This window comes from Leucoraja erinacea, chromosome 10, assembly GCF_028641065.1.
Source record: "Leucoraja erinacea ecotype New England chromosome 10, Leri_hhj_1, whole genome shotgun sequence".
Taxonomy (NCBI): domain Eukaryota; kingdom Metazoa; phylum Chordata; class Chondrichthyes; order Rajiformes; family Rajidae; genus Leucoraja; species Leucoraja erinaceus.
Genome location: NC_073386.1, coordinates 4,615,470 through 4,628,251, shown reverse-complemented (window position 1 = coordinate 4,628,251; position 12,782 = coordinate 4,615,470). Strand labels below are relative to the sequence as shown.

The window sequence follows — 12,782 nt, the reverse complement described above, 5'->3', positions numbered from 1 at the left end:
GAGACGCTGATCTCTGAGAGACGACACATGAAGTTACACCGAATGTAGTTTAAAATTCTTTGTTGAGATACGAGTAAAACAAAGTGCTGGAGGAACTCAGCGGGTCAGACCGCTTCTGGAAGACATGGATAGGGGCTCTTCTTCTAACTAATTGTTTGAAGGGGGTAGAGAAAGCTGGAAACGAAGTGGGGGTGGGGCAGAACCCGGCAAGCAATGGGTGGAAGATAGACAAAATGTTCGGAGTAACTCAGAGACACTGCCGGAGAGAAGGAATGGGTGACGTTTCTGGTCAAGACCCCTCTTCAGACGTGAGGGGTAGGGGGGTTGATTGCCAGATGGGGTGGACAAAGACTAGAGATGAAAAGGAGACAAAAGAATAAGAAGGGGAATGAAATGCACAGCCAAACGAAGGGATATAGGTGGAAATGGACAGGGGTGGAAGGGGGAGATAGGTGAATCTGAGGAAAGACATTCTTGCCATAGAGGGAGTACAGAGAAGGTTCACCAGACTGGTTCCTGGGATGGCAGGACTTTCACATGAAGAAAGACTAGATAGACTCGGTTTGTACTCGCTAGAATTTAGAAGATTGAGGGGGGATTTTATAGAAACTTACAAAATTCTTAAAGGGTTGGACAGGCTAGATGCAGGAAGATTATTCCCGATGTTAGGGAAGTCCAGAACAAGGGGTCACAGTTTAAGGATAAGACGGAAATCTTTTAGGACCGAGATGAGAAAATCATTTTTAACACAGAGAGTGGTGAATCTGTGGAACTCTCTGCCACAGAGGGTAGTTGAGGCCAGTTCATTGACTATATTTAAGAGGGAGTTAGATGTGGCCCTTGTGGTGCCTGTACAATTCTACGCCGCCATCCTTCAAAGAATCACATCAAAGTGCAGCGTTTTATTAACATCAGTCAGCATGACTGCTCTGCCATCAAATCCAACAATTTATCACCTCTCAATTTCCCTTTCACATAAAGGAGTTGGAGTGAAAAATGAAGGCAGCGGCAGTGTGTGTAGTCACTGCATCCTGAAGAACAGCAGGGGGACGTATTCCAAGACTGCCAAAGAGATTGGACCTAAGAGAATGAAACCACTTCCTATTTAGCGCAGATGACAGGCTCGGGGAGTTCAATAAACAAAAGCACCTTTGATATCAACATGGTACTGAAATGCTATAGAACATTTGGCCAAGAAATGGAGAGGAAAAAAAAATCAAAGTTGCACCTTCATTGAAAGGATTGGAAGACTTTGTAAGCACTACAATCATTCCATGTTCTCGGTATTTATTTTGCGACAGATAGGTCTTGAAAAAGGAAAAGGCAGGATTTAATGGACAGGAGCAAAGCGGAAAAGACAAAATAGTCATGATCAAAATTACAAAGCACATCAGTTAGGGCACGATCAGAGAGATCGCTGAGCCTGACTACCTACCGACAGGGTGAAAAAAACCATGCTGATAAATAATGCAGATTCACTGAAGAGGGCTTTGAAAGAACAGAGGCTCAGAGGGAAGGCTTCTGTTGAAAAGGAAAATTTAAATGGATAATAATAATACTAAATGAAAATGTCATATTCTTTCAATCGTGTGAATAAGGACAAACTGTTTCATTTGACAGCAAAAGGGTTACCAATGTAAATTAATTATTTTTAAATATTAAGATTAAAGAGTAATACACAAAGTGCTGTAGTAACGCAGTGGGTTAAGCAGCATCACTGGAGGACATGGATGGGTGACGTTTGGGGCCGAGACCCTTCTTTAGATGCTGCCTGACCCACCGAGTTACTCCAGCAGATAGACACAAAGTGCTGGAGTAATGCCCCTGTCCCACTTAGGAAACCTGAACGGAAACCTCTGGAGACTCTGCGCCCCACCCAAGGTTTCTGGAGGTTGCAGGTGGTTGCCAGAGGTTGCAGGTAGTGGAAGCAGGTAGGGAGACTGACAAAAACCTCCGGGAACCGCACGGAAACCTTGGGTGGGGGCACAAAGTCTCCAGAGGTTTCCGTTCAGGTTTCCTAAGTGGGACAGGGGCATAACTCAGCAGGTCGGGCAGCATCACTGGAGAAAAGTGGACGGGTCTCGAGATGCTTTCTACCGAAGAAGGGCCTCGACCCGAAACGTCACCTACCCCTTTTTTTTTCCGGGATGCTGCCGTACCCGCTGAGTTACCCCAGCATTTTGAGTCGGTCTTCAGAGTATAGTGTTCAGTTTTGGTGACAGATGTTGTTATGGGACAGATGTTGCCATGCTGGGAAGGGTGTGGAGAAGATTTAAGAGGGATGTCGCCAGGACACGAGGGCCCGATCTATAGGCAGACGTTGAGCAAGCTCGGACTCTAATCCTTGTAGCGCAGGAGGATAAGGGGTGATCTTGTAGAGGTGTACACAATCATAACGAGGAATAGATTGGGTAAATGCACAGAGTCCTTTACCCAAAATAAGCCTCAAGAACTAGAGAGGTAATAGAAAACAGAGGGGTAATTCTTTTTTAAATACATAAAGGTTGGTAGGTATGCAGAACGAGCTGCCAGCAGGGATGGTTGAGCCCAGGTACTATCACAATGTTTAAGAAACGTTTTGGACGGGTGCATGGATAGTACGGTCACGGTGGAGCAGCGGTAGAGTTGCTGCCTTACAGCGAATATAGCGCCGGAGACTCTGGTTCGATCCCGACTACGGGCGCTGTCTGCACGGAGTTTGTACGTTCTCCCCGTGACCTGCGTGGGTTTTCTCCGAGATCTTCGGTTTCCTCCCACACTCCAAAGACGTACCGATTTGTAGGTTAATTGGCTTGGTGTAAATGTTCAATTGTCCATAGAGGGTGTTAATGTGCGGGGATCGCTGGTCGGCGTGGAGTCGGTGGGCCGGTGGGCCTGTTTCCGCGCTGTATCTCTAAACTAAACTATAAGTGAAGGGGGATATAGGCCAAACACGGGGCAGGTGGGACTAGTGTAGATGGGGCATGTCGGTTGTTGTGGACAAGTAGGGCCTGTTTCCACACTCGAAACCTCTAGGGGGTATGGCGAGAAGGCAGGTACAGGATACTGAGTTGGATGATCAGCCATGATCATATTGAATGGCGGTGCAGGCTCGAAGGGCCGAATGACCTACTCCTGCACCTATTTTCTATGCTTCTATGTCACTGAAATACAAATGAGTGACATCGGAAGAGTCCATGAACGCATTTAGAAATGAATTACTATCACACGGTTGGAGAATAATATACGAGGAAAAAGACATTGACAAAGACAAGGCTCGAAGGGCCGAATGGCCTACTCCTGCACCTATTTCTCTATGTTTCTATGTTTACATACGGGCTGTACTTAAGTCTGGGTGTTCCGAAGCTGGAGAGGACCTGTATTGACTTAATTATCCTCATCCTTTCAAGGGATTTAAAGATTGACTGATAATGATCAGATAATTGATCCAATTTACATTTGACAGGGTGAAGAGAGAAAGAGAAAATATCATATTTCGCACAATGGATTTTCTTCAAGGTTTACTAGCATCAAACACTCGGAAAAGGTCAAACATTTGTCTTTGAAGTCATGTTCACAATTTAAATGCCAATCATTGCGTAGAATTGAAAGGCAGGATATCTAAGGAGCATTGAATAACCTATTATCTCAGTATTAATTCTCGTCTAGATCCTGTCATCGGATCTAGGTATTGGAAGTGAAACACACAACAAACAAGCTCCAAAAAATACAATAACATTTTGGTAAGTTAAATGAGCAGGGCTTTTGACAACCACTTCCTTAAAATGAAATTTGCCGACTGGGAGAGAAAAAAAAAAATTCAAAGGAAGACACAAAGTGCTGGAGTAACTCATCGGGTTGGGCAGAATCTCTGGAGAAAAAGACATTTCGGGTCGGGACCCTTCTACAGAATCTTCACGTTCTTGGGTACCTGAAACGTCACCCATCCTTTTTCTCCAGAGATGCTGCCAGAGGTACTTTGTGTCTATCTAACATTCCTTTATCTGGAGATAGACACAAAAAGCTGGAGTAAATCAGGGGGACAGGCAGCATCTCTGGAGAGAAGGAATGGGTGACGTTTCGGGTCGAGACCCTTCTTCAGACTGAGGAAGAGTCTCGACCCAAAACGTCACCCATTCCTTCTCCTCAGAGATGCTGCCTGTCCCGCTGAGTTACTCCAGAACTGTAGTTTAAACCAGCATCTGTAGTTCCTTCTTACACATTCCTTGATTTCGCTTTCTGAAATGGATGTGACTCTAATTCACTCTTTTCTCTCAATCGCTGTTTCCTTCCCTTTCATTAAATCTCACCGGGTAATGGTTAGCGTAGTTGGCCCTCCCATTCACTCTGGTCAATGCCATTATCTCACTGCCTTGGACTTGCAGATTGGGTGGAATTAGTGCTTTTGTTTGCTTGTTTGTCTTTTTTACACGCAACCTCTTTCTTTTTATTGTCTTGCATGAGGGGGTTTGTGTGTGATTTATGTTTCTGTGGGTTTACCAGAGTGTGGCTAGTTGCTTGTGACGCTGTGCAAGCTAGATTTTCATTGTGCCTGCAGCTAGGGTCGCCAACGTTCTCACTCCCAAATGAGGGACAAAAGGTCAAAATACGTGACAAATTCCCGACGGCAATTCGTTGACCGACTCGGCCGTGTCTGGGTGAATGATGAGTTGGCCCGGGTGCTGGACTGCACACAAAGCCCAGCCGGCGGGCCAGCTGAGGAGTTTTGACCCGGGCCGCGCGATGTCGTGCGCAAAGTCCACCGCCCCGTCCACTCATGAACCGATGACTGACCGTGAGAAGGAGGGGTGGTGTTGGTGTCGGCGGTAAGCGGAGGTCCGAAGGTCGGACAGCTGGCAGGGCTGCCGACTGACGGGGCCACGGGCGAGGCGCTGCTGCTGCTGCTGCACTCCATGGGCTGCACTACATCGGGACGGGTGAGGCGGGGCCGAACGCGACGCTCCAACCCGACTGTCCCCTCGACCCGAGTAGTAGCGGTCAAATACGGGACAGGGGCGGTCCCGTACGGGACAAACCAATTTAGCCCAATATACGGGATGTCCCGGCTAATACGGGACAGTTGGCAACCCTAGCTGTACCTCACTGTGCGTGTTCACATGTGACAAGGTTCTGAGCTGCAGGGTGAGGTTGAGTAGGCTGGGACTCTATTCCTTGGAGCGCAGGAGGATGAGGGGTGATCTTATAGAGGTGTGCAAGCTCATGAGAGGAATAGAACAAGGTAAATCCTCAGCGTCTTTCACCCAGAGTGGGGTAATCGAGAACCAGTGGGCAGAAGTTTAAGGTGGGGTGGGAAAGATTTAATAGGAAACTGAGGGGCAACTTTTTTTTTACACACAAAGGATGGTGGGTGTATGGAACGAGCTGTCAGAGGAGGTAGGTACTATCACAACATTTAAGAAACATTTCAAGAGAGAGCTAGATAGAGCTCTTGAAAATAGCGGAATCAGGGGATATGGGGAGAAGGCAGGAACGGGGTACTGATTGGGGACGATCAGCCATGATCACATTGAATGGCTCGAAGGGCCGAATGGCCTACTCCTGCACCTATTGTCTATTTAGCCAGGCACATGGAAAGGATAGGTTTAGAAAGCCAAACACAGGCAGGTGGGACTGGTGTAGATGGGTTGGTGTGGGTAAGTTGGGCTGAAGAGCCTATTTCCACGCTGTATGACACTATGACAATTAATTTGACACTAATAAATTGACTCTACTCTTTCTCAATTGCTGCAATTGATATCAGGCAATGGTTTGAAGGGAAATGTCTACAACGGCTGTGGGATGCCTCCCTCGCTGCTGCAGTTTCTGGGGCAGTAACTCTCCGAGTGGACTCACCGAGATCTCTTCGTCAGCGGCAGCGTCAAGCTGACTGCTGTAGAAGCTGCCCCTGTCATCCTCATCGTCCATGTAGACCGGGGGTTCGTGCGACGTCATGAAGGTGGACGGCCGGAAGAGGTGCTTGTTCAGAGGGTGCTGCTGTCTGCTTGAAGTCTGAAGGAAACGTCAACAAAGTTAGTCCCATTTATTCCGGGGCGGCACGGTGGCGCAGCGGTAGAGTCGCTGCCTCACAGCGCCAGTGACCCGGGCTCGATCCCGACTACGGGTGCTTGTCTGTACGGGGTTTGTACCTTCTCCCCGTGACCTGCGTGGGTTTTACTGCGAGATCTTCGGTTTCTGACCACACTCCAAACACGTACAAGTTTGGCTTGGTATCATTGTCAAATTGTCCCCAGTGTGTGTCGGATAGTGTTAGTGTGCGGGGATCGCTGGTCGGCGCGGACCCGGTGGGCTGAAGGGCCTGTTTCCGCGCTGTATCTCTAAACCAAACTGAATTCGCCGCTGCCACGTTGCCTCTAAGAGGCAAGATACCACAATAGACAATAGGTGCAGGAGTAGGCCATTCGGCCCTTCGAGCCAGCACCGCCATTCAATGTGATCATGGCTGATCATCCCCAATAAGTACCCCGTTCCTGCCTTCTCCCCATATCTCCTGACTCCGCTATTTTTAAGAGCCCTATCTAGCTCTCTCTTGAAAGCATCCAGAGAACCAGCCTCCACCGCTCTTCAAGGCAGAGAATTCCACAGACTCACAACTCTCTGTGAGAAAAAGTGTTTCCTCATCCCTGTTCTAAACGGCTTACCCCTTATTCTTAAACTGTGGCCCCTGGTTCTGGACTCCCCCAACATCGGGAACATGTTTCGATGCCTCCAGCGTGTCCAAACCCTTAATGATCTTATATGTTTCAATAAGATCCCCTCACTCTGGGAGAACACTCTGCTGTTCTTCGAATGGCGCCAGATCTATCTCCCTCAAAGGTAGAAAAGATCAAACGAGACACAAGCTCGTCAACATTCCACCACTCCGTGACTGCCACTTGGGACGGTTAGATGAACACGCTCAACTCGTGCCTTGGTCAAGTCAAGTGTATTCGTCACATACACATACGAGATGCGCAGTGAAATGAAAATTGGCAATGCTCGCGGACTTTGTGCAAAAAACTACAAAACAGAATGGAACAGAATCAGTAATTACATATTTGTGGAAAAAATAAAAAGTAATAACAGCAATTTTACAAAGACAGCACACAACAGTAAATTGGTCCAGTAAGTTAGTCCCTGGTGAGATAGGAGTTGACAGTCCTAATGGCCTCGTATTCCCAATGCCCTGACAAGGCTAAGAGTAATGCACTTGAACTGAGGTGTCCGACTGTAGATGTGTTGAAAATGAGAAACCCTCCCTAAGGGGAAAACACTGCTGTTATAATGCACTCTACAAACCCATACAAAAGCTATCACGATGGCAGCATGCAGGCTGCCCCTGGATTCAAACAACCTTTAAGACTCCAGTCACCTTCATCACTGTCATCATCCAAATCACATTTTGCCCCTTAAACTGCTGGAGCTATAATGTGACAACAGGGAGGCTGGCCATCGCAGGCAGTGTGTGGGCCAACTGCAAAAATGAGGAGGAAAATACGGAGAGATGAACAGGCTTTATGAAGAGAGCAGAGGGAAGGCAACAAGGGAAAAACAAATAGGAACAGATGATAAGATGCAAAAAGCTGGAGTAACTCAGCGGGACAGGCCGCATCTCTGGAGAGAAGGAATGGGTGACGTTTCGAATCGAGAAGTCTACTCCGCCATTCAATCATGGCTGATCTATCTCTCCCTCCTCACCCCATTCTCCTGCCTTCTCCCCATAATCTCTGAGACCCATACTAATCAAGAATCTATCTATGCCTTAAAAATATCCACTGACTTGGCCTCCGCAGCCTTCTGTGGCAATGAATTCCACAGATTCACCACCCACTGACTAAAGAAATTCCTCTTCATCTCCTGCCTAAACAAATGTCCTTTAATTCTGAGGCTATGACCTCTAGTCCTAGATTCTCCCACTAATGGAAACACCATCTCCACATCCACTCTATCCAAGCCTTTCACTGTTCTGTATTTAATGAGGTCCCCCCTCATTCTTCTAAACTCGATGGAGGATAATTGGTAGAAACCTTTGCCAAATCTTCTTTGGCGTGTACTCAACATCTACTTTCCAGCAATGGGACTCTATGATCTCCCGGTGGCCCAGCACTTCAACTCCCCCTCCCATTCCCAATCCGACCTTTCTGTCCTGGGCCTCCTGCATGACTAGAGTGAGTCCCACCATAAATTGGAGGAGCAGCACCTCGTATTTCGCTTGGGCAGTTTACACCCCAGCGGTATGAACATCGACTTCTCCAATTGCAGGTAGTCCCTGCTTTCTCCCTCCTTCCCCACTCTCCCACAGCCCACTGTTGCTGCCTCCTCCTTTCTTCTTCCCGCCCCTCCCCACCTCCCACCTCCACATCAGTCTGAAGAAGGGTCTCGACCCGAAACGTCACCTATTCCTTCGCTCCACAGATGCTGCCTCACCCGCTGACTTTCTCCAGCATTTTTGTCTACCTTCAATTTTTCCAGCATCTGCAGTTCTTTCTTAAACACTCAATTAAAGAATCAGGAGCACCATCCTTGGTTTAGATGTTAAAAAAATAACAAAGTGCTGGACGAACTCAGTGGGCCAGGCAGCCTCTGTGGAGAAAAATGTTCAGACGTTTTGGATTGGGACCCTTCTTCAGTTCCAGACCTGATCAAAAAAAATCGCCCGTCCCTTCCCTACACAGTCGCGGCCTCACCCACTGAGTTCCTCCAGCACTTTGTGTTTTTCTCAAGATTCCAGCATCTGCATTTCCCTTGTGTCTCCATTTTGATACTTGGATGATGTTTCTCTTACATAGAGGCACTATATTCCAATGTGGCCATTAGTTAAGACTGAAATGAGCTCTGATCTTGTGTGATTCTCACATTAAACAACCTCAATTAGAAGATAATCAAGATTATACCATGCATAACAACTCTTCTCCAAACACCCTTCAGGTTTCTCAGAAACACAGAGACTGGGAATAATCTGTGCAGCTCCATCAAATGCAACCAATTTGGAGCAATTGAAGTTACATGTTTATTGACACCTACCTTAGGTACAGAATAAATAAATAACAAATATCATGCTAATCCGAGAATGAACTTACATAACCCTGTCCCGAGCCACACAAACCAACCTCCTTTCCATTGACTCCATCTACACCTCACGCTGCCTCGGCAAAGCCAGCAGCACAATCAAGGACCAGTCCCACCCCGGCCACTCCCTCTTCTCCCCTCTCCCAACGGGCAAAAGGTATGGAAGTGTGAAAACGCACACCTCCAGATTCAGGGACAGTTTCTTCCCGGCTGTTATCAGGCAACTGAATCATCCTACCACAACCAGAGGGCAGTGCTGAACTACTATCTACCTCATTGAAAACCCTCTGACTATGCTTGATTGGACTTTGCTGGTTTTAACCTTGCATTAAATGCTATTCCCTTATCATGTATCTGTACACTTTAAATTGATCGATTGCAATCATGTATGGTCTTTCTGCCGACTGGTTAGCATGCAACAAAAGCTTTTCACTGTACCTCGGTACACGTGACAAGAAACTAAATTAAAGTGGTCTGGAATTTAGCAAGAAATTAAATTCTGCAGGGACTGGTGGACACATACATAACTATCGCCATTCCGCTTCTGATGCAAGCACGGTCGGTCCTGTAGAGGCCTTGTCTAAAAGAACTCTGCCCCCTGACTCCTCCCTTGTCATGCTTTCACCTCCCTCACCTCGCCTCCCTCTTTCAGATGTAAACGGTTGCTCTTCAAAAGGGGCATTGCCTTTGTACCTAATAGAAGTCTAAAGGGTCCCGATCAGAAACATCACCTGCCCACGTTTTCCACAGAAGCTGCCTGACGCGAGGTACTCCAGCACTTTGTGTCTTTTACTGTATTAATTAAATCTGCAGTTCCTTGTTTCTACGTTTTTACCTACATTCAACTTTCCCCAATCATTTATGTCACGATGACTCTAGACTTAGCCCATCAACAATGCTCATACCATGCAAAAGACCAGCCAATCCTAGCTTCCAATATTTAGACCCATTCTGAATCGCCTCCAAACTTTTAGGTGTAGCAGGACCTTAGGAGCCCGTCTTGGGCGTCATTTGTGCGTAATTGACGTGACATCGTTTACGCGTCACGAAGCGCGCATTACCCGTGCGTGGTGGCGTAGGCGGTAACGCGCGGTCACTCGTGGGGCCCCAGGATTTTGGGATTCACAAAATCTTTGCGTGACGCGCAAATGACGCCCAAGTGGGACAGGCCCTTAAGTTACTCCTCGTATTCACGAGCAACTCCTACACTTTCCTTCTAAGTGAGAACTGTTCTTTGTATTTTACACGTCGTTGCCTGTTACATTTAAAAACCACAGTCCACACCAACTATTAATGTCATAAGGTTTGATACCTTCACACTTAAAGCTTCACGTCAACGATACGATATCAAACTAAATCGTTGTATTTCTCGCAATACAATTATTGATGGTGATTTTACATAGGGACATGGATTTGCAGGGAATGGAGGGAGGGAGGGATATGGATCGCCTGCAGACAGATGAGATCAATTCAGCGAAGCGTCATGTTTGGCACAAACACAGGCTGTACTGTTCTATGCTCTAATGTAAAGTAACAATCCTTTTAAGGTCTGAATGACAATAAACAAATCTAATCTAATCTAAACATTGTTATCAACTCTGCCTCCATCATCTATGTGGGCAGCACTTGCCAGAATCAAAACCAATTTAAAATCAAAAAGGACCTCATCCCATTTTTAATACACAAAATGCTTGAGTAACTCAGGATGTTTAAGAAAGAACTGCAGATGCAGACCTGCAGTCGAAGGTGGACAAAAATGCTGGAGAAACTCAGCAGGTGAGGCGGCATCTGTGGAGCGAAAGAATAGGTGACGTTTCGGGTCGAGACCCTGAAGAAGGGTCTCAACCCGAAACGTCACCTGTTCCTTCGCTCCATAGATGCCGTCTCACCCGCTGAGTTTCTCCAGCATTTTTGCGTAACTCAGGAGGTCAGGCAGCCATCTCTGGAGAAAACGAGATAATGCCTGACCCACTGAGTTACTCCAGCACTGTGTCTATTGTTCGGTGTATATACCAGCATCTGCAGTTCCTTTCTACTCATCTCATTTTGCCAATTACAGTAAAGTTGTGTCAGTTCCCGATGTTACTCCAAGTGGACAAATGGATTCTTCTGAATAGGCAACGCATATTTAAACTTTATGCTGTCAGGATAGTTTAAAGGTGATGAGATTGCAATCCTAGTGGCAGCTGCATTTTATTTGATTCCCTGCACCCACAAAGACAGCAGTCCCCTCTCAATAATGTTACCATCATCGCAGTTTATACCGTCACATAATGGACTTATTAACAATCAAACAATGCTTAAATAGAGAATTACTGCATTATTTAGTCAGCCAGAAAATGATCTTTTTAAAATCAAAAAGCAAGGCTTCCATATCATGAAAACCCATCTCCAAGATCAAGCCCCTGCATAAATCAGCTTCCACTGCTATTTTGGAACAACTCAACCAGTCTCAGTCTATTTGTCACAGCGACTGGTTCCAATCTGTTTTTATAATCAAATACTTCAGAAGGGAAGAAAGGTTTATACATATTTTGTTTTCATTTGATTAAATTCTTCATTAAATATTTTAAGAGATAAATGCAAGTGGATTTGTTTCAAAATGTATTTGAAAAGACAGATCATTCCATATTCCTTCACAACATATAATGAAGCCATTTCGGCCCATCGAGTGTATACTAGCTCACCGAGCAATCCCACCCATTCCCCCACTTACTTTCCCTGCAACCTGACCTCCCTGCTCACACATCAAGGTGAGCAAGACAAGAAGACTCTGCAGAGAGTAGTGCGTTCGGCCGAACGCACTATGGGAACTTCACTCGCCCCCCTCCTGCAGGAACTATACATCAGAAGGTGCAACTCCAGAGCCAATAAGATCATGGGAGACCCCTTCCATCCATGCAACGGACTGTTCCAGCTGCTATGGTCAGGCAAACGCCTCCGTTGCCATGCTGTGAGAACGGAGAGGTTGAGAAGGAGTTTCTTCCCAGAGGCCATTAGGACTGTAAACTCCTATCTCACCAGGGACTAACTTTACTGAACCACTCTACTGTTTTTTTTTAAATTGCTGTCTTTTTCCTTTTTCCTTCCTCCCACAATATGTAATATGTAAAAGAATATGTGATTCTGTTCCATTCTGTTTATAGTTTGTTTGGTTGTTTTTTGCACAAAGTCGGCGAGCGAGCATTGCCACTTTTCATTTCACTGCACATCTCGTATGTGTATGTGACGAATAAACTTGACTTGACTTGAACTTCCACCCGATTCTCCCACTAACCTACACAAGGGGTTATTTCTTAAAGCCAATGACCCACCAACAAGCAGCGGGCCAGGGCACTCCTGGCAAGCAGGCCCGACTCGCCCACCGTGGACTGATCTCGGAGGACCTGCCTGGTAGGCCCGGCTCGCTGGCCTCGGTCTCCGGCAGGACCGGGAACACGCCTGAAGGCTCAACGCGGTCTGTACGAAGGCTTGCGGTCGGCGTGACCTCAGTCGATGGCGGAAGGTATCGGGAAGCCGCCCAAAGGCTCTGCAGACGGCGGAACCGGGATGGAGCTGGAAAGTCCTCCGCGAGGAGCAAGGATTCACAGAAGGGTGAACCGGGCTAATGCCTCCAGTGCCTTCAGGTCGGCTGCAGGAGGTGCCTCCCCCCCGCGGGACACAAAGATGGCCGGGCGAGGAGAGGAGAGGAACGGGATGTTGGTTTGCGGGAATTGCTCCAGTACCTCGAGCGCGTG

General features: G+C 47.0%; 1 protein-coding gene across 5 annotated transcripts in view; it reads right to left on the bottom strand.

Annotated features, from left to right (window-relative positions):
* The window catches only part of zzz3 (zinc finger, ZZ-type containing 3), a 129,464-nt gene that overhangs the window by 3,729 nt on the left and 112,953 nt on the right, over nt 1–12,782 (bottom strand). For all 5 annotated transcript variants that reach the window (XM_055641315.1, XM_055641313.1, XM_055641314.1 and 2 more), the window contains exon 9: nt 5,833–5,988. In XM_055641315.1, coding sequence (XP_055497290.1) covers nt 5,833–5,988 — 156 coding nt within the window. The remainder of the gene's footprint in view (nt 1–5,832; nt 5,989–12,782) is intronic.